General features: G+C 36.6%; 1 protein-coding gene and 1 long non-coding RNA gene across 2 annotated transcripts; both read left to right on the top strand.

Moving 5' to 3' along the window:
• Positions 1 to 3,854: 3,854 nt before the first annotated feature.
• On the top strand, positions 3,855 to 9,598 carry LOC131927617 (epithelial membrane protein 3-like). The gene is made up of 5 exons (XM_059283330.1): positions 3,855 to 3,969; positions 7,189 to 7,298; positions 8,189 to 8,346; positions 8,478 to 8,627; positions 9,148 to 9,598. The coding sequence occupies exons 2-5, from the start codon at positions 7,216 to 7,218 to the stop codon at positions 9,327 to 9,329; spliced, it is 573 nt and encodes a 190-aa protein (XP_059139313.1). The 5' UTR covers positions 3,855 to 3,969; positions 7,189 to 7,215; the 3' UTR covers positions 9,330 to 9,598.
• A 4,250-nt stretch (positions 9,599 to 13,848) lies between these two features.
• On the top strand, positions 13,849 to 23,137 carry LOC131927618 (uncharacterized). Its single transcript, XR_009383667.1, has 5 exons — positions 13,849 to 14,007; positions 17,130 to 17,239; positions 20,036 to 20,182; positions 21,425 to 21,577; positions 22,607 to 23,137. It is a non-coding gene; the product is annotated as an uncharacterized LOC131927618 (long non-coding RNA).
• The last annotated feature ends 4,602 nt before the right edge of the window (positions 23,138 to 27,739 follow it).

Genomic DNA, 27,739 nt, shown 5'->3' with positions numbered 1-27,739 from the left:
ATTGTGTTGGAGAAAATCACTCTTCTAAACGATTAATTTAACAGAGTATTTTTCCCCAGCATGTAGAGCATTGAGTCGTATTTTACATATTAAACGAACTAAGTAGTTGTAGAGGCGTCGCTAGGCGGGGGCGGGAGATGCGGACCGCACCGGGTGACACCATTTAGGGGGGTGACACCAAGATAAAAAAATGAAAAATGTATAGTAGAAAACTGCTTTTTTGCCAGTTTAATTAACGATTAATTAGAATTAAAAAGTCGTATTAAGTGCAAATCAAAGATTCCGATGTATATATATATATGTTACGGTCAAAGCCCGAAGTCGGCCAATGCTAGGATTGGCCGGCCAATCCGCGCATTGGCCAATATCGCCTCCCATAGGTCGGTCAAAGTCCGAAACTTTGCTTGATTTCGGCATTTGGCCGGCCAATCCGCAGACTGACCGTGGTGGACCGGCCAAAGTCTTAATTAGAAGATCATCTGGCTAGGGACGACCGGATAAAGTCCGAATTAGAAGATCATGAGCAGATTTTTTTTTAATGCCGTAAGGATCATGAAATTAAGTCTTTATTGATTATTAATTAAAGTAAAATGACAGAAATATTCAATTTTTTTATTGTAATCTCAATCTATCAATATCATCATTTGTTACAACAAGTTGAACTTTTATGGCATTTAGAATTACATAGCAGGTGTTATTTTTACACTTGAAGCGATTTGTTGTGCACTTAGTTGTGCAATTGCAGCGAATGTAGCCTTGGCCCCCAGTCAATGATTGTGAAGATGCGATGGTTCGTAGAGATTTTTCCTCAGTGCCAACTGACGACTTTAAGAGCAGTTTTTCGTGAAGAATTGAAAACTCACTTCTAGAATATATTTGTTTTAGAACACCACGTTCCGTTCCTAGCTTGTAGAAAGCGATGTCGACGCTCATGACAACTGCAATCACGCTTCGGGGATCACCGTGACCTCTGTTAACATCTGGAAAACGGATGCTTACATTGTCACCCACTTCACCATCTTTAAATTTTGTATTTGATGTTTTAAGCATCTTAGCACCTTCAGTTTGCAAGCTAGTATGAGCTGCTGATCTGTGTTCCATGATGTCTTGTTTGTTGTGACACAATCTGCAGGTAATGCTCCCTCCGTACCCTTCGTTTGCTTCATTGGGTATTCCACAAATAGCATGGACATCGTTGCCACAGGATCCACAAGAATAAGCTGCACTACAATGTTTTTTACAAACTATACAGAATCTGTTGGCCACATTATTGTCACGCAACTGGTCTGGGCGTTCCGCCACGGCAGTAGATGTGTTAGCTGAGGATGTCGTTGCATTTATGGCAACCTCCATTTCTTGTTCAATGTTCTCAAGATCTTCCTCAGTAACTATTTTATCGAGAGCCCATATATGGAACTAACATGTATTTACATTTTTTTCTTTTGACAGCCATCTGCTATGTCTGTCTCATGGTCTGACGGTCCTTTTGATCCATGTCGCCTTGCATATAGAATGCTATACAAACAAGAGCTAGACAATACGTTACTCTCAACGAAAACGCACCCAGAATAATGAAAATGCGATCACAACTTAGTCTAGATAGAACATTGGCCAGGACATCCCGGTCAGTGCGCGCATTGGCCGGCCAATGTACAAAATACGCTGTCAAGTTTAAGCGCTTCGGACTTTGGCCAGTACGTCCTGGCCAGTGCGCGCATTGGCCGGCCAATGTACAAAATACGATCTTAGTGCTAAGTTCTTCGGGCTTTGGCCAAGAGAGCCGGCCAATCCGCGCTTTGGCCGCACTTCGGGCTTTGACCGCAACATATATATATATATATATATATATATATATATATATATATATATATATATATATATATATATATATATATATATATATATATATATATATATATATATATATATAAACTGATGTGACATGACCTGTGACACAAAAATGTTTCTAAAAAGGTGGTTAGAATATAAACAGAGTTGTTTATGGGGAGTTAACTCAACGTATCTTGACTAATTTTCATTCTCAAGTGGGGCTCTTTACCTGAGAAAATAATGTATTTTTCAAAATGGTTCTGCGCAAACATTTATTGTGAAACCGCTTAGTTTGCTAATCAATAAAATAAACTTGTACAAAAAAAAGACATCATTTTTTTTTTAATTTAAATTTTATTTTCCCAGATGCTAGATATGAATGTATGACTAATCTTTCGACATTTTGGACCAACTTAGCGAGCCGAGCTTGTTGCCGCCCCTGTTGTTATTCAATAGCTCACGTCTCACTAAAACCAAGATCTATGGGGGGTTTGATCAAAGTCACGGAAAATCGAGGAAGGATCAAGAAACGTAGACAAATTATTGAAGTGATTATGGCAACGTGTGGTCTGGTCGGTCAAACTCATGGTTGCTAAACCGAAAAGTCCCGAGTTCGAACTGCACATCTAAGAGAGATAACTCCAAAATCAAACAACTGCTGCCTTGTAGTTTTTTCTAGGATGGCAGAACGCTATGAAAGCAAACCAAAAAAAGAAAAGCAAGCTGAAATCGGGGTCAACAGCCTATATGGCGTATAAATTGACATGTAATACCAAATTATGTTAATAGAAAGACCGTCCAATTTTACAATTAAAAATGAAGAAGAAGAGAAGTTTTCTAATTCCTTTATAAAACTAGCCCTGCTTCAATTATTGCTGGTCAATATTTGTATACGTTTAGTTTACTTAGTCAAGGTGCCCTTATCACGGCAAAGTTACAATCGGCGCTCTAGTTGTATCTGGTCTAAAACTATGGCTCTGTGTGTACTTCGGTCTGTTTATTTTTTTTTCGTTGCTACCCGCCCTATCAGTATCACTCCGCCCGCCTGCCCCCCTCCACCAATACACACGTCATTTTCCTCGCACGCCTTACAACTCTTGCGCCCCTGTCACAGACCCCCCCCTCCCTCCCTCCCACACACACACAGACACCCACACATATACACCAATTTCACCGCACGCCCTACAACTTTTGCGCCCCTGTCGCATTACGTCCCTTATACTGCACCGTCCTATTTCGTCTAAGCCCCAGCCATCCGAACGAACCTACAAAATCCACACCCATATAACCCCCACAATCTCACCTCAACACCGATATCACCCCCATGATCATAATATACCCACGTTCCTTTCATCCTTACTCCAACCATACCCACGCCCCCATACCCGAAACATCTTCACGTCTCTACCACAGGGCTACTACCCCCCCCCCCCCATAAACCCTATCACCCTATGTCCCTACTCCTACTTCACCCACCCCCGTACCCCTACCACCCCTGGTCTACCAAATGCCTTCTACCCCCCCCCCCCACAACCCTACCCCCCATGCCCCTACTCATACCTCACCCACCCCCGTATCCCTACCACACCTGGTCTACCAAATGCCTTCTACCCCCCCCCCCCCCCCACAACCCTACCCCCCATGCCCCTACTCATACCTCACCCACCCCCGTATCCCTACCACACCTGGTCTACCAAATGCCTTCTACCCCCCCCCCCCCACAACCCTACCCCCCATGCCCCTACTCATACCTCACCCACCCCCGTATCCCTACCACACCTGGTCTACCAAATGCCTTCTACCCCCCCCCACAACCCTACCACCCATGCCCCTACTCCTACCATGCCCACGCCCTTACCTTCATGTCTCTACTACAGGCCTACCCCCCCCCCCCCCAAACCCTACAACCCTATCGCCCATGCCCCTTCCTGCCGACGCCCAACCAGAGATTACATTATTCTGAGTTTAGACAACGGTTGTGTTTTGTCCGTCGTCAGGAACCCACGCCCACAAACAGTAACCAGTGACGATGTTGAGTAACTCAGCTCTGATCGTCTGCACCAGACGTCACACGCATTCGATCGTCTGCCGTGAGACGACACGCTTCTCCAAGCTCAGTGGCCACTTGCTATTTTCTATGTGAGTACTTAGACTCCGGTTAGCGAGTCAAAATAAAAACAAGTTATTTCGTTTTTGTAGGAGCTAATTATTTAAATCGTTGATATTCAAATAGTAATTTTTTTCCCAACATGAAACGAAAAGTCTAAAAAAAATACTTTAAATTAAAAAGACAATTTTAAAAAAATACTAGTACCATTTTTTTAAATTTATTTTATTTTATACAGAGTAAGCTACGGATGGATTAAATATTGTAATCGTGAACATAAATTAAATTTGATTTGTGACATTTTTCGCTTTTTTACCTTTCCTACTTTTTAGTATAATTAATTAATTATTTCTATTGTTTGAGGTCTGTGCAATACATACGGGTTACTTAACGTATCTTACATCAACAACTAAAAAACAATTATTCTATTGTCTAAATTAATTTTCAGAAGCATGCAAATTGAACTTTATTTTTTTTTTCAATGCATTGAGTGACATGCATTTAGGCAATAGTAAATGTTCAACTCTTTTTTACTTTCTCGTATATACGTAGTATAGAGAAAGTATTGTAATCGTGCAAAAAAAAAATCGAGATTTTTACAAATCTCGACGTTTTACACCTCACTGATACGGAAAAACATAATTTTGTAATCTTGTCCGTATGTCTGTGTGTGTGTGTGTGTCTGTCCGTGTGTGTGTCTGTCCGTGTGTAAACACGATAACTTGAGTACCGTTACAGCTAGGTTGATGAAATTTCATATATAAGTATTTTATCAAAATCGTAGATCCGTATCAACTTTTGAGCGATTTCCGATAACCGGAAGTGGTACTTTTCCTACTTTGAATTTTTTAAAAGCCTATAACTTGAGTACTATTTCAGATAGATAAATGAAATTTCACATGTAAGTAAAAGATCTAATTCTCTACCTTCTGTTAAATTTTGAGTAATTTCCGTTGACAGGAAGTAGTAATTTACGCTACTTCCGATTTCTCAAAAAACTAATGTAAATTTTAAAAGTACTAATAATATTGCGCACTATTATGCGCTTTTTTATTTCGCGTTCACTTGGTGTGCAATTAATTTGTCTACGAGATTTTATTCTATTTTTAAAACTTTAAGTATTTAAAATGGACTAAAAATCATGTCTATAGCCCGAGTTCCCATCCCCTGTTATTTTATATAAAAATATTCGAGAAAGTTTAGGGGAGATCACTACCGGTTTATTACTTTATCCTTTTAGCAAGTTTAGATGAAGAAAAAATATATACTAGCAAGAGGTCAAATTTAAAGAATGGTTACTCTGCCGTGAAATAGAAAATAATAATATTCAATACTTAAGTTTTTGGTGTCTTGCTTTTACCAGGGTATTTTTCTATACATTTTGTTTCGAAGGATTATTTCTCTTTTTACAAACTCTGTGACGCTGTCGGCGCGACCAAACAGCCATCAATCTTCAATGTAATCGTTGTTGCCAGATAAGACTGGCTGATTTATCGTTCACTGGATACATTTTAAGTTCAAGGCCGATTTGATAATTACAGAATATTCATTGGTTATGTATGGGGGAGATATAATATCGTAAGCACATGACGTTTTCATGTGTTCGGGAATAATGCTAAACACTTCTGACAGTGGGGCCGAAGTGATCGGGTCGGTAAAGCTCATGGCTGCTAAACCGATCAGTCCCGAGCACGTACACCCGGGCCGACGAGGCTCGATAGCTTTGGACAGTAACCCAACTAGGGGTCGTCCATAAATGACGTCACACTCGTAGGGGGGAGGGGGGTCCGTAATTTTGTAACGGTGTGTGATGATGGGAAGGGGGGGGGGGGGGGGGGTTAGATGGTATGACGTCACTTTTTTTGCATTATAAAAAAAAGCAATGTTAGAAAACGAGATTCAGCCGTTATTTCGCGTTTTAGAAAACGGTTTTAATAAATTGTAATAGGAATTGATCAAAATACTCAATGTTGACGGAGTTCTGATAAGATTTTGGAAAAATATCGATGTTTTAAGAAAAATTCAACACCAATTTTAAGGGGGGGGGGGTGTTGTAGGCTGAGGTGTGACGTCATTTTAGGGGGGTCTGGCTTTTTGGACGACGTGTGACGGAGGGGGGGGGGGGTAAAAATCGTCAAAAAAGCGTGACGTCATTTATGGATGACCCCCTAGGAGAGACAACTCGAAAACCAAATTGCTGCCTTGTAGTTTGTTCTTGGATGGACAAAAGCTATAGAAGCTAACCCAGAAAGAAAAGTAGGCTGAAATCGGAGTCAAGACTATTTGATTAATGTTGGTAACTTACAACGTCAATGAGTCAGATGGCGCATACCATGTAATGATTATATTGGAGGAAATCCAGTCCAACATTACAAATTAAGAAGACACAAGCACAGTGTTACCGTGTGGCTTAGTGAATAATGACAGCACTGTTTGACACGTATTTGACTCCTACTATTCCCCTACACCAAAAACCTTGTAATAGCCCCAAGAAGTGGCCTGATGTACTACTGAAACGATCTCAGCATCAACATCAACGTATCAAAGTGTTTTTGCCCCGGCTTTACCTTTTTGCGAAGATTTTATCCACTTGCTATCATCACTGCTACAGTCATGTCGTCGAACGTAAAAAAAAAAAAAAAAAAAAAAAAAAAAAAAAAAAAAATCATAGTCACACAGTAAATGGCCATGTTGCAGTACTAAATATCGCTATCAGCTTGAATCTGTTCACAATGATACATTTCTGTTTTGTCTCTACTTCTATTGCCCTGCACTTGAAATCATCATCTTTTCCCGTTCGTGCTCAAGACACAGATCATCCTTTTCAAAGACGTCAAGCGCACTCGAGACTTTCGGGTTATCAGTCGTAAGCTCTACCATCCGACCACGCGCCCCTTTTGCTTATAAAGTTGGAAACAGCGATAGTTAAAGTATAAAGCCTAACTCTAACGTTGTAATTACCTTCATTAATTTAACAGTCAGCAGTCTTGACTACTATTTCAGCCTAAATTTTTTTCTTCTGGAAATACTTCATAGCCTTTGTTCGCCAGAGAAGAAACTACAACGAAGCAATTGTTTCATTTTGGAGAGATCTTTCTTAGATGGTTTACTGTTCTCAGCTATCAAGCCTCATCTGCCCAATAAATAAGATTCGGGTTGTTCCTAAAACAAAAATACCATGATACCCATGATACCCACGATTACTTAACACAGTCTCAACATGATGCATGTATTGTTTGTTTTCATTACAGCCGAGCTGACCCAGAGATCAGGATAAAATGGGAGTCAAGGACGGTTTTATGGGTGCCCACATCCTCATCAAGATCGCGTTCATCATAGTCCTGGTCGCTCAGCTCTGCAAGTAAGGCCCTCTGGTTTATATTTACTTTCATTGGTTTAACTTATAGTCACGTACTTTTACTTTTTCCAGATTCCACAACATACTCTGATCATTTAGATGTTTATGTTTTAAAAACGATATCATACATCACCCATGGGTGCTGATTAAAATTAAATTATTTCGAAACAAAATATCGAAAAATGTGAAACGTCATTTAATACAAATAAAAAATTGATTATATTTCTCAGGAAAATGCGAAGTGCTCCTAAAGTGTCAATATTTCGTAAAGTTCGTGGTTTATATTAATACTAATTGGCCTAAGCATTTCAGTCTGTGAGCTCAATAAAAAAAATGTAGGGGGAAAACCCATTGCGATTATAATAATTACAAGTACATCGGTGGTTTAATTTTCTTTACTAGTAATATTTTTGTAAAAGCAAGCAAGTGTCCTCTTTATACAAATACTGACAAGTTACGAAGTCTATGTCTGTGTCTACGTCTGAGTCTATGTATGGTCTATGTATGTATGTACATATTAAAAAAAAAAAAAAAAAAAAAAAAAAAAATATATATATATATATATATATATATATATATATATATATATATATATATATATATATATGTGTGTGTGCGTGTGTGTGTGTGTATGTGTTTGTGTTTGTGTGTGTGTATGACGTTTGTGTAAATAATGAATATACTAGCAGAGCGCGCGGGTGGATATAACACGTCCCTTGTGTGTGTGTCGCATTTGTCGCATATTCCTTCTTTCTAAGGCGAAACTTATATGGACAATAAATAAATAAATTATTAAACCAAACGTCAAAAATGTGTATATTCTATAAATTCATGTTGACTACATATGTTATTGTTAGTAAATCTAAAGTTGTTTCTAATTTGTTTTTTAATAGCTGGATTTCGTTCTGTACATCATCGTGGTACATAGTGTATAATGTAGTGTTAAATGGCAATAATAAGTACACCCACTTCGGTTTGTGGAGATCGTGTGTTCGAAGTGAATTATTTACCACAAGCGACGGCTGTAAAATGCTGGATGGAGCAGCATCAGGTAAGTCTACCTTAACGTAGTTTTCACCCAAGTCTTACCTAGATTATTCGTCCAGCCCACTAATGTATTTACCACTCTCCCCACATTAATTCATCCAGCCCACTAATGTATTTACCACTCTCCCTCCCCAGACTGGTTTGCAGCCACTCAGGCGTTTGCCGTCTTTGGGTTTGTTCTGCTCAATGTCGGCTGTCTGCTGCTGATTCTCTTCATGTTCTACGGCAGCTGTAAGGGGAAGTCTGAGGCTATGCTGGCGTCTGGCATTTGTCTCATTGCTTCAGGTAAGGCCATTCTCATGATACCTTGGTTTTAGTCAACTTTGGTTAATGTCGATTTTTGGATTTCTTTGACGTGGTTCAGTGAAAACTAATTCTCTGCGCGTTTTGTTTTAGCATGCTGAACTTTCAGACGAGCTATGATAGGAGATATATATTCAGGTCCCTGAAATCCTTTGTTTTCTGTGCATAACATAAACACTTATCTCACATCCGAACTCCAGCTCTGATGGGTACCCGACTCACTTTAGAGTTACCGACGCGGCTGGGCATAATGCTGACCGCAGTATCCCCTTGTATGATTAGATATCTACAATTGAACTGCGCCGTGTATTTTGGGCACGAGTGAGAAAAACACGAGATGATATTTCAAATCGGATTAGAGTTAGGATTACCGTTTTATAACTATGATATTGTAAGAAAGTTGGTAGGTGCGTGAAGATAGAATATCAACGACATTTTCTTTTTGTAAAAGATATAATTTAAATGAAGCTAATGAACACGCTTAAATGTCCTCCATCTGCAGCCGTCACCTGGATCCTTGCTGTCATCATCTACGGCGCTAAAGTTGACGATCTGTACGGCGATAACAACTTCGACTTTGGATTTTCCTTTGCATTGGCGATCTGTGCCCTCATCCTGGCACTCGTGTCTGGCATCCTGGTAGTTGTGGCCAGCAAAAAGGGAGGCTCGGTCAGCTCCAAGTGAGCCACGGGGTAGTCCAGACAGCCTGGTTAAGCTCCGGACAAGTGGGATTTACTGGGCTGTATATGTACTGTATAACACGATGTTTCTCTCGACTTACTGCTGGAAGTGATGTGTGAATTGTTGAAACTGTTATAGATTCTTCTACATGGCTGTTCTGATTGCATGAAAGCGACTTTCGAAAGACATCTCTAGCTCAAAGATGGCTGCACGTGCTAAAAATATTTACCCAATTATTTATTGTTCTGTTTTCTAAGTCTTATGTTAACAAACGTTTCCTACATATATATATATATATATATATATATATATATATATATATATATATATATATATATATATATATATATATATATATATATATATATATATATATATATATATATATATATAAATTGTAATAGAAATCTCAACATTTTGAATCCGTCCAAAAGAAAATTTGTCTCAAAAATGTTTTCTTATTAATTGTCCACGATACATTGTTCATCAATGATTCAATAATAAAGCTACTGGTTAACTTATTTATTATAAAGATTTTGAATAAACTTTTGATTTTTCTACTGATCATTCTTGAAGCAGTAACTATAGTTAAGTTAACTACTTTTAAGTTGTTTAAGTCTAAAAACAATCACTACAGAAATACAGAGTCATTAATAAATGACTTCAAATTGAATGATGTTCTGTATGACAGCAGTCATCTTGTATTTCAAAAGATTAAAAACATTCAAAGTAAAAACTTTTAGCGATGGGAGTGAAGGATTTTGGGGGGGGGGGAGGTTTAAACACCGTGAAATTGTTTTATTTGTAGTGATGTAGTGATGTAGTGATGTAGTGATGTAGAACTGTAGTGATGTAGTGATGTAGTGATGTAGAACTGTAGTGATGTAGTGATGTAGTGATGTAGTGATGTAGAACTGTAGTGATGTAGAACTGTAGTGATGTAGTGATGTAGTGATGTAGAACTGTAGTGATGTAGAACTGTAGTGATGTAGTGATGTAGAACTGTAGTGATGTAGTGATGTAGTGATGTAGTGATGTAGTGATGTAGAGATGTAGTGATGTAGTGATGTAGTAATGTAGTGATGTAGTGATGTAGTGATGTAGTGATGTAGAACTGTAGTGATGTAGTGATGTAGTGATGTAGTGATGTAGTGATGTAGTGATGTAGTGATGTAGTGATGTAGTGATGTAGAACTGTAGTGATGTAGAACTGTAGTGATGTAGTGATGTAGTGATGTAGAACTGTAGTGATGTAGCACTGTAGTGATGTAGAACTGTAGTGATGTAGTGATGTAGTGATGTAGAACTGTAGTGATGTAGTGATGTAGTGATGTAGTGATGTAGTGATGTAGTGATGTAGTGATGTAGAGATGTATTGATGTAGTGATGTAGTGATGTAGTGATGTAGTGATGTAGTGATGTAGTGATGTAGTGATGTAGTGATGTAGAACTGTAGTGATGTAGTGATGTAGTGATGTAGTGATGTAGTGATGTAGTGATGTAGTGATGTAGTGATGTAGTGATGTAGTGATGTAGTGATGTAGTGATGTAGAACTGTAGTGATGTAGAACTGTAGTGATGTAGTGATGTAGTGATGTAGAACTGTAGTGATGTAGAACTGTAGTGATGTAGTGATGTAGTGATGTAGAACTGTAGTGATGTAGTGATGTAGTGATGTAGTGATGTAGTGATGTAGTGATGTAGTGATGTAGTGATGTAGTGATGTAGTGATGTAGTGATGTAGTGATGTAGTGATGTAGTGATGTAGTGATGTAGAACTGTAGTGATGTAGAACTGTAGTGATGTAGTGATGTAGAACTGTAGTGATGTAGTGATGTAGTGATGTAGTGATGTAGTGATGTAGAACTGTAGTGATGTAGTGATGTAGTGATGTAGAACTGTAGTGATGTAGTGATGTAGTGATGTAGTGATGTAGTGATGTAGTGATGTAGTGATGTAGTGATGTAGTGATGTAGAGCTGTAGTGATGTAGTGATGTAGAGATGTAGTGATGTAGTGATGTAGTGATGTGGAGATGTAGTGATGTAGTGATGTAGTGATGTAGTGATGTAGTGATGTAGTGATGTAGTGATGTAGTGATGTGGAGATGTAGTGATGTAGTGATGTAGAGCCTTATGATCATCTCGCCTCCTGCTGTCCAGTAGAAAGACTTTTTTTACTTTCTCGTATATACGTAGTATAGAGAAAGTATTGTAATCGTGCACACAAAAAAAATCGAGATTTTTACAAATCTCGACGTTTTACACCTCACTGATACGGAAAAACATAATTTTGCAATCTTGTCCGTATGTCTGTGTGTCTGTGTGTGTGTCTGTGTGTGTGTGTGTGTGTAAACACGATAACTTGAGTACCGTTACAGCTAGGTTGATGAAATTTCATATATATAAGTATTTTATCAAAATCGTAGATCCGTATCAACTTTTGAGCGATTTCCGATAACCGGAAGTGGTACTTTTTCTACTTTGAATTTTTCAAAAGCCTATAACTTGAGTACTATTTCAGATAGATAAATAAAATTTCACATGTAAGTAAAAGATCTAATTCTCTACCTTCTGTTAAATTTTGAGTAATTTCCGTTGACGGGAAGTACTAATTTACGCTATTTCCGATTTCTCAAAAACGCATCTAAATTTTTAAAGTACTAATAATATTGCGCACCATTATGAACATCTTTATTCGGCGTTCGCTTGGTGTGCAATACTTTTTTCTATGAGATTCTATTTTATTTTAAAAAGTTAATGTATTTTAAATGGATTAAAAATCATAACTATATCCCGAGTTCCCATCCCTTGTTGTTTTATATAAGAATATCCGAGAACGTTTAGGGGAGATCACTCCCGGTTTATTCTAATTGTTTTCATACTGATAAAGAAACTGACATTGCATTGTATCAGCTCTAAATTTTCAGCGATGCTGGCTAATATCTGGGATGAGTTCCCTTTAACTTTCTCGTATATTTTTATAGAACAATTAGAATTGGGTAGCACTTCTAATGAAATCGGGCTACAGAAATATAGAAGATTTTGAAGAAAAAAAACGCTCTTTTTGCGAGAAACACAGTTAGAGACGAAAAAAAATGTAAAATATACTTTATGAGAATACGACAGAAAATTATCAAGGTCTCAAGGTTTTTAAGAGATCGGTAATAAAGTACCACTTTCGATTACCGGAAATCGCTCAAAAGTTGAATGACAGGAGCTAATACCTACAATATGAAATTTTATCCACCTAACTGTAAAAGTACTTAAGTTATCGGAAACCGGAAATGGATGGAGCAAGTTCCACTTCCGTTTAACAGAAATTGCTTACACGTTGAAAGAATATTACAAATTTGATATAATACTTATAATGTAATTTTTTTCACCCTAACTCAAGTTATCGTGTTCACATATAAACACATACATACAGACAAAATTTGCAAAACTCTTACAGAGTAGACAATGGTGATGGTGGGTTGGTAATGTTGGTGGTGAGTTGGTAATGTTGGTTGTGGGTTGGTAATGTTGGTGGTGAGTTGGTAATGTTGGTGGTGAGTAGGTAATGTTGGTGGTGAGTTGGTAATATTGGTGGTGAGTCGGTAATGTTGGTTATGAGTTGGTAATGTTGGTTGTGGGTTGGTAATGTTGGTGGTGAGTTGGTAATGTTGGTGGTGAGTTGGTAATGTTGGTTGTGGGTTGGTAATGTTGGTGGTGAGTTGGTAATGTTGGTGGTGAGTTGGTAATGTTGCTCATGAGTTGGTAATGGTGGTGGTGAGTTGGTAATGTTGCTGATGAGTTGGTAATGGTGGTGGTGAGTTGGTAATGTTGGTGGTGAGTTGGTAATGTTGGTGGTGAGTTGGTAATGTTGGTGGTGAGTTGGTAATGTTGTTGGTGAGTTGGTAATGTTGGTGGTGGGTTAGTAATTTTGGTGGTGAGTTGGTAATGTTGGTGGTGAGTTGGTAATGTTGTTGGTGAGTTGGTAATGTTGCTGATGAGTTGGTAATGTTGGTGGTGAGTTGGTAATGTTGGTGGTGGGTTAGTAATGTTGTATATGGGTTGGTAATGTTGGTGGTGGGTTAGTAATGTTGTATATGGGTTGGTAATGTTGGTATTGTCGGTGGTGGGTTTAAAAGTTTGTTGGTGGGCTGGTAATGTTGGTTGTGGGTTGGTAATGTTGGTGGTGGGTTGGTAATGTTGGTAATGTCGGTGGTGGGTTTAAAAGTGTGTTCGTGGGCTGGTAATATTGGTGGTGAGTTAGTAATGTTGTTTGTGAGTTGGTTATGTTGTTGATTGGTTGGTAATGTAGGTGGTGAGTTGGTAATGGTGACTGTAAGTAAGAAAATGTGATGGTGACCATTAAATCATATCCTCTATGCTACATTAGAACAACCATTGAAATAAAACCCATACGGTATACTACGCTAAAACGACCAAACAAAAAACCCGCAGAAAAGAAACCAATTTTTACACTGCTGCAAAATGCGCACATTTTCGGGAATTCCCTTTCCAATCTGATCATCGGTCCATGAGCAGAAGACGCCGCGCCTATTTGTCAGCGTTTTATTTCTCCACATATTTCGGCCGCGATCTAACAACTAAAATGCCGGCTGGAGACGACTTTAAGGCGGCCACCAACACTGTCAAAACGTGTTTTATTCTTTCCATAGTTGGCATCATCTTCAGGTAAGGTTTATGTTACCATACATTTCTTCTAATAATTTTCTTAAGACTTGGGAACGAGGTTCTTATCACACATGCCCTTGAGATCTACTTCCTAGATCTATGTAGGTCAAGATTATTATTTATTTCTTTTATTCAATAACGGTCACAACAGTAGGCATGGAGGCTTATATTTCACGGGTCTACGACAAATTCCCGAAAGACAATTGCCCGAATGCCGTTTGCCCGAAGGCCAATTTCCCGAATGGACACTTGCCCGAATGCGACAAATGCCCGAATGGACACTTGCCCGAATGCGACAAATGCTCGAATGGACACTTGCTCGAATGCGACAAATGCCCGAATGGACACTTGCCCGAATGCGACAAATGCCCAAATGGACACTTGCCCGAATGCGACAAATGCCCGAATGGACACTTGCTCGAATGCGACAAATGCCCGAATGGACACTTGCCCGAAGGCCGATTGCCCGAAAAATGTTAACATCATATATTACCAAATAATCATTCGTTATCAATTTAAATTTGAAATAAAGGAAAAAATAATATTATATGTTACCATGCAGACATTTTAAATTTATTTGTATTTTCTATATAAAAAGTGTACAAACATACTTTCTCTTCCATCTTTAAAACAAGACAAAAAATACCAGTTTCATTTTTCACAAGTTTTTAAAATAAGTTTTGCTTTCTTTTTTAAGTAATCGCCTTAACGCATTGTCTAAACAAGGTGTATTAAATGGAGATCAAACGTATTTGACTACCTTTAGTTTTTAAATTCGCTGCCTAGTCCGCACCTAGTTCTATTGTGAGATGATCACCCCACGAGTTAAGCATAACAAAATAAATCAAACAAACGCGCCTCTGTTCATCGTTGCGAGACGCCACGCCGCCAGCACCGTATCAAAAGCGCTTTATAACCACCGCAACACGTCGGCTAAACAAGGTGTTCAAAACTTACATCAAAAGAATATTAGGACATCGCCGCCAACATCACCTTACATTTGAAGAATAGAGTTGTTTTTTTACAGTAATTTCTCAATTTTGAAAAGAAAAAAAAAAGCTAAATTTTAAAATTATAAACAATTTTTTTAACGCTTAGAATTGTGTTTATTATCAAAATTTCAAACTTAAATTGATAAAGAATCTCTTTTTGGTAATATTTTTTTAATTATCTAACATTAACATTTTTCGGGCAAACGGCCTTCGGGCAGGTGGCATTCGGGCATTTGTAGCATTCGGGCAAGTGTCCATTCGGGCATTTGTCGCATTCGGGCAAGTGTCCATTCGGGCATTTGTCGCATTCGGGCAAGTGTCCATTCGGGCAAGTGTCCATTCGGGCATTTGTCGCATTCGGGCAAGTGTCCATTCGGGCGTTTGTCGCATTCGGGCAAGTGTCCATTCGGGCATTTGTCGCATTCGGGCAAGTGTCCTTTCGGGAAATCGGCCTTCGGGCAAACGGCATTCGGGCAAGTGTCTTTCGGGAAAACGTCCGGCTCCCATATTTCACAATGGCCGATTAAAAAACAAAAAACATAAAAACATTTTAATAACAAAGGCATTGAGTAGTAAAGACAAAGCAGTAGCATTGCATTCAAAAATTTGGAATGAAGAAATACTATTAAAATTATATAAATTCTATCATCTAATCTAGAATCTAGATCTAGTCTAGTTCTAATCAGTGGCGTAGCGAGGTCGGGTGTCATCCGGTGTCACCCCCCCCCCCCCAGAGGCGTAGCGACCCTTCCCGGGGACAAACTTTCAAATTTTCGATTTGCACCCCCCCCCCCTCAAACTTTCGATTTGCATCCCCACCCCTCAAGTTTGTCTCTATGTATTTTGCTATTTTTTGCCTTGGTTTCACCCCCCTAAATGGTGTCACCCGGTGCGGTCCGCCCCCCCCCCCTAGCTACGCCTCTAGTTCTAATACAGAGTGAGATAGAATGAGAATATAGATCTAATGGATGAATGAGAAATGTATCAATGAATCAGTTAAGGGGGTCATTAAATAGTTGTTGTTTTAGTTCAGTTTTAAATATATTTTCAGGTATAGATAATTTTATGATGAATATCTAGATTTTACTATTGTATAAATTAGGCCTACTATTCAGACTGACGTAGGAGTTCACTTACAGATAATTTCCTTTATTTTTCACACTTACTATAACAAGCAAACACAAACAAATCAGGTATAGTGAAACCTTAAGGTCTTGCTTTGGTGATTTCGATTATCCAAGACGAGCCGGCCCGCGGCATATCATACGCCGCTATTTAGTTGTTGTGTTTTCTACTTTTCAGTAATTCATAATTTGTGAATTCGACAGTACCAACGCTGACACTGAAAATATTTCTTTAAAACACTATAAGTAGCTCGTTAAGGACCATACCCCCCCTTCCTCCCCCCCCCCCCCCCAACGTTTTAAATCGTTTCAAACTAAATTATCTGCCCCTAAAAGCCGTCACTAAACCCGACTCCACGAAGGTAAACATAGCGTGAACCACAGCTCACTAAGACCATGTAGGGGTGGGGATGGTAGGGAGCGCGTTTACAGCTTGTTTTCTAGCGTCTCCCAGAAGAGAATTATATATATAGATTTTGGTTTTCGTCAATCTATAACCCCCCCCCCCCCCTTTACTCCCTCACCCCTCCCGCATGCCCCAAAACTTCCGTGTTTTGTTGGGTTTTTTGCCTACGGATATCGCAAACTTAGCAGGGAGTGGAGAGAGTAGCTAATACTAATCACACTTCACTAGTGGGACGATGCGATAGGGTTTGGAACATCTAATACACACAAGAAAATGTGTATGGAATGGTTAAAAAGAGTTCGAGCCTTTTCCAGATGACCCAATGCTGTGTAAATTATTAATTGAACATGAGTTGACCACTCAATGAAGAAAAACTTCAAAAGAATAGGTACTGGCGACATTTCGAATAAGTTCATTTTAGGAATACTTTTTTAAAAAATCACAAGATATGAAGGATGTTGGAAAAGTGAGATGTGTAGGATGTTTGAATAGAAAGATATTTACCGGCTAGTATATACGTATATATATATATATATATATATATATATATATATATATATATATATATATATATATATATATATATTCTTTAACAAACAGCTTGACATCAGTATTTGCCAGCTACTGGTACGTTTTGTCTGAATTTCACTATGGATTGTGGTCAATGTGCGTGGGAAGCCATTGCAACACCTTCGATTTTCCTCAAACGAGTAATACATTGTTTTTTTTTATAAATTAATTCATCTCCCCCCTCTCCCCAGACAAGCGTGTGAACCCAACCCTACATCCTGTTTATCACTTAATACATCCCACATCAATATAGTTCCACGCACAGCTTGTGAACCCAACCCTACATCCTGTATATCACTTCAGATATCCCACATCCACATAATTCTATGCACAGCTTGTGAACCCAACCCTACATCCTGTATATCACTTCGTATATCCCACATCCACATAGTTCTATGCACAGCTTGTGAACCCAACCCTACATCCTGTATATCACTTCAGATATCCCACATCCACATAGTTCCACGCACAGCTTGTGAACCCAACCCTACATCCTGTATATCACTTCAGATATCCCACATCCACATAGTTCTATGCACAGCTTGTGAACCCAACCCTACATTCTGTATATCATTTCATATATCCCACATCCACATAGTTCTATGCACAGCTTGTGAACCCAACCCTACATCCTGTATATCACTTCGTATATCCCACATCCACATAGTTTTATGCACAGCTTGTGAACCCAACCCTACATCCTGTATATCACTTCAGATATCCCACATCTACATAGTTCTATGCACAGCTTATGACACTAATCATCATCCTAGTTGTGTTTTCACTCTGATTCTCCTCACACATACAACTTCATACACCTCCCATATCAATTACACTGTATATACCAACAGATACAACTTCTCTATCCATTACACTGTATATACCAACACATACTTACACCTTCCCTATCCATTACACTGTATATACCAACAGATACAACTTCTCTATCCATTACACTGTATATACCAACACATACAACTTCATACAACCCCTCTATCCATTACACTGTATATACCAACAGATACAACTTCTCTATCCATTACACTGTATATACCAACAGATACAACTTCTCTATCCATTACACTGTATATACCAACACATACAACTTCATACAACCCCTCTATCCATTACACTGTATATACCAACAGATACAACTTCTCTATCCATTACACTGTATATACCAACAGATACAACTTCTCTATCCATTACACTGTATATACCAACAGATACAACTTCTCTATCCATTACACTGTATATACCAACAGATACAACTTCTCTATCCATTACACTGTATATACCAACACATACAACTTCATACAACCCCTCTATCCATTACACTGTATATACCAACAGATACAACTTCTCTATCCATTACACTGTATATACCAACACATACCTACACCTCCCCTATCCATTGCACTGTATATACCAACACATACTTACACCTCCCCTATCCATTACACTGTATATACCAACACATACCTACACCTCCCCTATCCATTACACTGTATATACCAACACATACCTACACCTCCCCTATCCATTGCACTGTATATACCAACACATACTTACACCTCCCCTATCCATTACACTGTATATACCAACACATACCTACACCTCCCCTATCCATTACACTGTATATACCAACACATACCTACACCTCCCCTATCCATTTCACTGTATATACCAACACATACCTACACCTCCCCTATCCATTACACTGTATATACCAACACATACCTACACCTCCCCTATCCATTACACTGTATATACCAACACATACCTACACCTCCCCTATCCATTTCACTGTATATACCAACACATACCTACACCTCCCCTATCCATTACACTGTATATACCAACACATACCTACACCTCCCCTATCCATTTCAATGTATATACCAACACATACCTACACCTCCCCTATCCATTTCACTGTATATACCAACACATACCTACACCTCCCCTATCCATTACACTGTATATACCAACACATACCTACACCTCCCCTATCCATTACACTGTATATACCAACACATACCTACACCTCCCCTATCCATTACACTGTATATACCAACAGATACAACTTCTCTATCCATTACACTGTATATACCAACAGATACAACTTCTCTATCCATTACACTGTATATACCAACAGATACAACTTCTCTATCCATTACACTGTATATACCAACAGATACAACTTCTCTATCCATTACACTGTATATACCAACAGATACAACTTCTCTATCCATTACACTGTATATACCAACAGATACAACTTCTCTATCCATTACACTGTATATACCAACAGATACAACTTCTCTATCCATTACACTGTATATACCAACAGATACAACTTCTCTATCCATTACACTGTATATACCAACAGATACAACTTCTCTATCCATTACACTGTATATACCAACAGATACAACTTCTCTATCCATTACACTGTATATACCAACAGATACAACTTCTCTATCCATTACACTGTATATACCAACAGATACAACTTCTCTATCCATTACACTGTATATACCAACAGATACAACTTCTCTATCCATTACACTGTATATACCAACAGATACAACTTCTCTATCCATTACACTGTATATACCAACAGATACAACTTCTCTATCCATTTCACTGTATATACCAACACATACCTACATCTCCCCTATCCATTTCACTGTATATACCAACACATACCTACACCTCCCCTATCCATTACACTGTATATACCAACACATACCTACACCTCCCCTATCCATTACACTGTATATACCCACCCATACAATTTCATACAAACCCTATATCCATTCCACTTCATATCCAACTCATTCAACTAATATAACCATTATCACACTGTATCCCCCCCACCCCCCATGTATGACTTGAATAAATCCCAATCCTTAATCCCCCCCCCCCCCTAGACTGGCTTGGGATAATCCAGTTTCTGGCTGTGGTTGGCACAGTGCTGATCCTCGTTGGTCTTATCATGCTCAGCCTCTACATCTTCGGCAGCAAGAAAGGAAGCATGGAAACGCTCGCCCAGTGCTGTTACGTGTTTTTCGTCGCAGGTTTGTGCCTCATTCTTTTCATCGTAAATCTTGTCATATTTTTTTTAATCTCAGTTATGTAGGTTATTCTGTTCCTCGTAAATTTTGTCCATGTTTTTCTTCATGCCATGTTTGTACGTCATTTAATTTTTCGAATCTTGACTTTTTTTTTCGGTCTTATCGTTTTAAAAAAAAAAATTTTTGTCATTTTTTGTCATCGTAGATTTTAAAGTCCTTGTCTTTATTTCTCTTGTATGCGCTGTCAATTATTTTGTAATTTTTTTATAATGTGTTTTTTGTGTTGTTTTTTCATTTTTTTTTTTTGCTTTTAATTACAAGTGCTTAGGCACTTGTTGCTATATTTCAATACATCACGGTCTAGTGATCACATGTTGATATCTGTTCAATGCGCAGACCTCATAACTGTAGGTTCCTCTTCAACACGGGGCTAGCTAGACCCTCCACCCCCATCTCACCCCACCCCCATCTCACCCCACCCCAGCAAGATCGTCTGATAAAAGATAGGCCATTGAGAGTTGTAACCTGTTGTAGTGTATCTAGTTTAAGACCAATAAAGTAGTAGAGCTACTTTATTTCATGGTTTATGGAACGCGGTGGTCAAGGAATAGCGTGCATGAATATATATATATGTATATATATATATATATATATATATATATATATATATATATATATATATGTATATATATATATATACATATATGTCTTGAATGACATTTTTAAACACGAGCGACGTAAGAGGGCCACCCAGCACTGATAGATTCCTAAGTTTGGAAAAGTAATTACAGCTAGGCATAGATGTCTGTGACCTCAGATGATATTAATACTAAACACTTTTACTAAAAATTATAACACCACAACATTTATTTTCAAATGATAACAAACTACAACATTACTTTTATTTAAAAATCATAAAACCAAAACACATCTAAAAAAAATCATAAAACCAAAACACATCTTTAAAAATCATAAAACCAAAACATATCTAAAAAATTCGTAAAACCAAAACACATCTAAAAAATCATAAAACCAAAACACATCTAAAAAAATCATAAAACCAAAACACATCTAAAAAAATCATAAAACCAAAACACATCTAAAAAAAAAAGCATTAAATCACAAAATTTCTTTCAAATCATAAAGCCACATTTCTTGTTAAAAACGTAAAACCACAACACTTTATACATTTATATTAGACAATTTTTTTATTTTAACCCATCAAATTTAACTCCTATTCTCCAGCTCTCTTGTGGGGCGCTTGTCTGTTCGTCTACGATTGTAGAGAACACAGAGGTAACGGCTTTGCCTACTGGCTGGGAGTGTTGGCGGGCATTTTGGCCTTTGTCATCTCGCTGCTTCTGCACCTGCAGCAGAGAGGTTGCATGGACTGTTAATGTAAGAGGATGCATGTTTGTTGACCCATACATACACACATATACAAACACTTTCACGTGTATACAAACATGCGACAAATGTACGCATACATACATCACAAACAAATCAACTGTAACGAATCTACTACACGTATATATATATATATATATATATATATATATATATATATATATATATATATATATATATATATATATATTTATTTATTTATTTATTTATTTATTTATTTATTTCTCTCTCTCTCTCTCTCTCTCTCTCTATATATATATATATATATATATATATATATATATATATATATATGTATATATATATATATACATATATATATATACATACATATATATATATATATATATATATATATATATATATATATATATATATATATATATATATATATATATATATATATATATATATATATGCCTACAAAGGCCTATAATTTAAATATATCACACATACGCGTACATGTATGTGTAAAAGCTTTAATCACTGCAGACGTAATAATAACAATGTTTATCTGTAAGCTGTTCATAATACAGTTGCATGTAGCATTGATTTATCTTAAGTTACCGCGTTTACGACACGGTGTCACCCCCCCCCCCCCCATCATGTAATAATTGGCGATTAGTACTTGAAATTAAAAAACTATTTAACTTTAATTAATCATAAATGGAACTGGCAAAAAAAAAGTACTTTTCTTCTGTACGTTTTGCAATATTTTGCCTTGGTGTCACCCCTCTATATGGTGTCATCCGGTGCGGTCCACCTCCTCTCCCCCGCCCTTGCTACGCCTCTGATATATATGTATATATATATATATATATATGTATATATATATATATATATATATATATATATATATATATATATATATATATATATATATATATATATATATATATATATAGATGGATGTTACGTGATTTTTATTTTAAGTAGTGTGTAACAATCAGATTTTAAGATGTACACTTTTTTTTAATAAATCGAAACTATGTTTAACCCAAGACCATTGGTTCATTACAGGTGTAACACGCAAGTTAACACATTCATAGTCCTACCATCATCAGATTTGATTTGATGCTTCTTGTTACTCTGGTACCTTGTGGGGAATGGAGAAAGTCAGCGATGGAATGTATGAATGACAATACACAAGTTTGACTCTGGGTTATTTAATTTTAAGAGCCTTTTATTCTTTAACCTGAACCATCTTTGAAGATAAGAGTATGTAGTTGAAAAAAAATTTGGCGTGAAAAGTGTTCCTTAGGTTTGTCGTTGTTTATTTTAAATTCTTATCATCTTATTTTGTAAAAAAAAAAAAAAAAGTGCATGGTTATGAGAAAATGCAGGCTTTTAAAAAAAATATTCTGATGTATAGAAAACTATATTTTGCAGCGTAGGTTGATGTTTATTTGGTCACGTGATCACAGTATGAATGCACTTAGGATTTTTTTTTTTCATGCGGGCTATCAGATACAACCCACAATTTAACCAGAGTAAAATATTAACAAAACATTTGTTGTAATGTTTAGGTCGCTATACAGGCAGTGAAATATTGCGTGGATATTTTTTAATTAATTACAAGAAACATCTATTAGCAATTTTTTTTTAAATAATTTTACATCGACCTCTATGAGGTTAGTAGGCCCCTGAGAGTGATTTTGTACTGCTAAAATACTCAGTCAAATGTTTCAAACTCTGAGTGACCACAAATGCTAGTGAATGTGTGTTATAGGAAAACTGAGTTCAGTAAAATGTTCAACTTGTATACATTTTTGTAGTTTTAAAAAAGAGGGGTCAATGGACACACACAACACACCTTTGTTAAGCATTCAATCAATTTTCGATTTTTTTTCTTGTTAAATGAAATAAGTTAAACTTTCCCTCTAATGTAGGCCGACGTAATGAAACATCAGAAAGAAAAAAAAAACTTAAAAAAGACAAGAGGTTTGACTGTAAGGAATTTTTTTTTTTACATGTGTTTAGAAAGTTTTATATTGATGGAATATCAATTATCTTTCACATACCAAAAGTGGTGAAGGGTTAATTGAAATTTAAAAAAAAATTAAAATCATTTTTATAAATATTTATAAGGATGTTTTAAATTTTACAACAAATGTATTGTTTTTTATCAAAAAGAAAAAAAAATATTTTTACATCCATATTTATCGTAACAATAAGAAATAAAATAAAAATGTGTTTAAAATGAAAAATTAACATCAACGTATTTTATATATTTGTAGCATCAATATTTGTAGCATCAATATTTGTAGCATCAACATTTGTAGCATCAATATTTGTGGCATCAATATTTAAAGCATAAACATCTGTAGCTTCAATATTTATGGCATCAATATTTGTGGCATCAATATTTAAAGCATAAACATCTGTAGCTTCAATATTTATGGCATCAATATTTGTGGCATCAATATTTGTAGCATCAACATTTGTAGCATCAATATTTGTGGCATCAATATTTGTAGCATCAACATTTGTAGCATCAACATTTGTAGCATCAATATTTGTGGCATCAATATTTAAACCATAAACATTTGTAGCATCAATATTTGTCGTCATGGTCGAAGGAAATAACATCTTTGAAAATAAAATGTTTAAAATCACATTTTTTGTATTTCTTCTGATCAAATTAACCGCGGGTTTGTTTCTTTTATTTTTCACTGTTACTTTTTCTTAACATACACATTTTTACTTCAAGTTAAAAGATGTTTCTTAAAGTTGAAATTATTTTAGAAAAATTAATATAAGATAAGCATTTGTCTATCTATGTTTCAGATACACTTTAGTTAATGGCCACTTGCTTGATTAAAATTTTAATTAGTAGTTGGATGAAAAAAATAATTATCACTATTTAAGTATACATTATATTATACCTACCAAGTGAACTCTACTTCACTTGCCCCATATACCGTCATGTTTGAAAGGGAAACTTTACTTTTACCAAGTTTTTTTTTATTACCAAATATTAGTGTTGAGTTTTCGAGATTTGAATAAAATGATTGTTTACTCAACAAAATCATCGGCCCTAAACATGATAACATGATAGTGATCAGTGTTTCTTCCAGACTTTATACTCACGGGGGGGGGGGGCGCTAAAATTTCCGGGGGGGGGGGAGAGGGGGGCGGACTCTGTTATTGGTGTGGGTGGTTTGGTTGGAGTGTTGTGGTATGGTTGGAGTGTTGTGGTTTGGTTGGATTGTTGTGGTTTGGTTGGATTGTTGTGGTTTGGTTGGATTGTTGTGGTGTGGTTGGATTGTTGTGGTTTGGTTGGATTGTTGTGGTTTGGTTGGATTGTTGTGGTTTGGTTGGATTGTTGTGGTTTGGGTTGGATTGTTGTGGTTTGGTTGGATTGTTGTGGTTTGGTTGGATTGTTGTGGTTTGGTTGGATTGTTGTGGTTTGGTTGGATTGTTGTGGTTTGGTTGGATTGTTGTGGTTTGGTTGGATTGTTGTGGTTTGGTTGGATTGTTGTGGTTTGGTCTGATTGTTGTGGTTTGGTTGGATTGTTGTGGTTGGGTTGGATTGTTGTGGTTTGGTTGGATTGTTGTGGTTTGGTTGGATTGTTGTGGCTTGGTTGGATTGTTGTGGTTTGGTTGGATTGTTGTGGTTTGGTTGGATTGTTGTGGTTTGGTTGGATTGTTGTGGTTTGGTTGGATTGTTGTGGTTTGGTTGGATTGTTGTGGTTTGGTTGGATTGTTGTGGTTTGGTTGGATTGTTGTGGTTTGGTTGGATTGTTGTGGTTTGGTTGGATTGTTGTGGTTTGGTTGGATTGTTGTATTTTGGTTGGATTGTTGTGGTTTGGTTGGATTGTTGTGGTTTGGTTGGATTGTTGTGGTTTGGTTGGATTGTTGTGGTTTGGTTGGATTGTTGTGGTTTGGTTGGATTGTTGTGGTTTGGTTGGATTGTTGTGGTTTAGTTGGATTGTTGTGGTTTGGTTGGATTGTTGTGGTTTGGTTGGATTGTTGTGGTTTGGTTGGATTGTCGTGGTTTGGATGGATTGTTGTGGTTTGGTTGGATTGTTGTGGTTTGGTTGGATTGTTGTGGTTTGGTTGGATTGTTGTGGTTTGGTTGGATTGTTGTGGTTTGGTTGGATTGTTGTGGTTTGGTTGGATTGTTGTGGTTTGGTTGGATTGTTGTGGTTTAGTTGGATTGTTGTGGTTTGGTTGGATTGTTGTGGTTTGGTTGGATTGTTGTGGTTTGGTTGGATTGTCGTGGTTTGGATGGATTGTTGTGGTTTGGTTGGATTGTTGTGGTTTGGTTGGATTGTTGTGGTTTGGTTGGATTGTTGTGGTTTGGTTGGATTGTTGTGGTTTGGTTGGATTGTTGTGGTTTGGTTGGATTGTTGTGGTTTGGTTGGATTGTTGTGGCTTGGTTGGATTGTTGTGGTTTGGTTGGATTGTTGTGGTTTGGTTGGATTGTCGTGGTTTGGTTGGATTGTTGTGGTTTGGTTGGATAGTTGTGGTTTTGTTGGATTGTTGTGGTTTGGTTGGATTGTTGTGGTTTGGTTGGATTGTTGTGGTTTGGTTGGATTGTTGTGGCTTGGATGGATTGTTGTGGTTTGGTTGGATTGTTGTTGTTTGGTTGGTTTTAGATATCTTGCCTGAAATAATAATATGCCTTGGGATCATTTTTCCTTGAGATACAAAAATATGGTATTATACATTAAAAATTATTAAAATATTATTTAAAATACACAAAAACCTAATTAAAAAACCTTTCACCTAATAGTTATACTAGTATATAAAAAAATTAATATAATGACTGTTTTTCTATAATATAACTGGAAAATCCAGAAGCTTTTTAAAATTATAAGTATTTATATTCAAAATACATAGAAATACATACACTTTTCTGCACATAAACATTGTCAACAATTTTACCAGTTCTATTTTCATATTTTATTATACTGCCTACAACGTTTATTAAAGACACAAACCCATCAAGAACGATAAACATGAATTATTTCTTAATCACTGGAGTTAACAACAAATGTTCATTTTATTGTTGCGGTTGTCTCCCCTCATCTACAGTACAAAAAAAAAGAAAAATATTTCTTATCCCCTCCATTATTAATAAATGGGTTTTTTTTTTTCTCCCAAGGTATTATTCCTCCTTTTTTAAATTATAATTTTTTTGTTGCAAATAGTTTTTTATTTGAAAAGAAACTAGAAGATGGGGGGGGGGGGGGGGGAGAGAGAAAGAACGTAATGTCGAAAAAAGTTATTCATTTAAAAAAAACAATTATTAGTTTAAAAGTAAATTTAGTAATTAAGTAAAATTACATTTTATATCGATTAGACTTAGACTACATTTACATCCAGTGGATGGCGAAACTCTGTAATGCTGATTAGGGTTAGGACACAAGCAAATTAATAGCATCATTTAGTACTTATACAGTAGTTTTGTTGACGTTTGTATGATAACCCAATAAGTTGAGAGGACCAAAAAAAGGGCTGGTGTTGTACTGGATACTAAACGTAGAACTATTGATTCTCATTTAACACACACACACAAACACACTATATGAATATATATATTATATATATATATATATATATATATATATATATATATATATATATATATATATATATATATATATATATATATATATATAACTGTTTTAATAAATTGTAAAAGGAATTGATTAAAATACTCTATGTTGGCAGTGTTCATACAAGATTTTGGAAAAATATCGTATTTTAAGAAAAATTCAACTCCAGTTTTGAGGGGGGTTGTAAGCTGAGGTGTGACGTCATTTTAGGGGTTAGGGTATTACTGTGGGTTATTAAAGATTATTAAAGATATTAAAGATCTACTCAAAATCGTAGATCTACTCCAATTCGTAGATATATTAATCTAAAATAGTATATGCATATATATATATATATATATATATATATATATATATATATATATATATATATATATATATATATATATATATATATATATATATATATATATATGTATGTATGTATATAAGCCCAGTTGACGATTAGCTCTGTGCCCTGATAGAAAGCCCACCCTCCATCACCACTCCCAACCCCCCACCACCATATGGACAAACGGGTGGGTGGAGGCACTTAATAAAACACGTACCGATACATGAAAGTTTCAGGAGTGCAGCCTTCCTTCAAAAT

The sequence above is a fragment of the Physella acuta genome, unplaced genomic scaffold, assembly GCF_028476545.2.
Source record: "Physella acuta isolate Inbredline_101_S28 unplaced genomic scaffold, ASM2847654v3 ptg001424l, whole genome shotgun sequence".
In the NCBI taxonomy this organism is placed as follows: Eukaryota; Metazoa; Mollusca; class Gastropoda; family Physidae; genus Physella; species Physella acuta.
The sequence above is the reverse complement of the archived record's forward strand: the minus strand, read 5'-3'. Positions and strand labels throughout refer to the sequence as shown.

Bases quoted from the DNA above. Each gene is read 5' to 3' on its own strand.
- LOC131927617 (XM_059283330.1), top strand. From the start codon at position 7,216: ATGGGAGTCAAGGACGGTTTTATGGGTGCCCACATCCTCATCAAGATC. The intron at 7,299-8,188 runs GTAAGGCCCTCT...GTTTTTTAATAG, and splicing joins CTGGTCGCTCAGCTCTGCAA to CTGGATTTCGTTCTGTACAT. The intron at 8,628-9,147 runs GTAAGGCCATTC...CTCCATCTGCAG, and splicing joins CATTTGTCTCATTGCTTCAG to CCGTCACCTGGATCCTTGCT.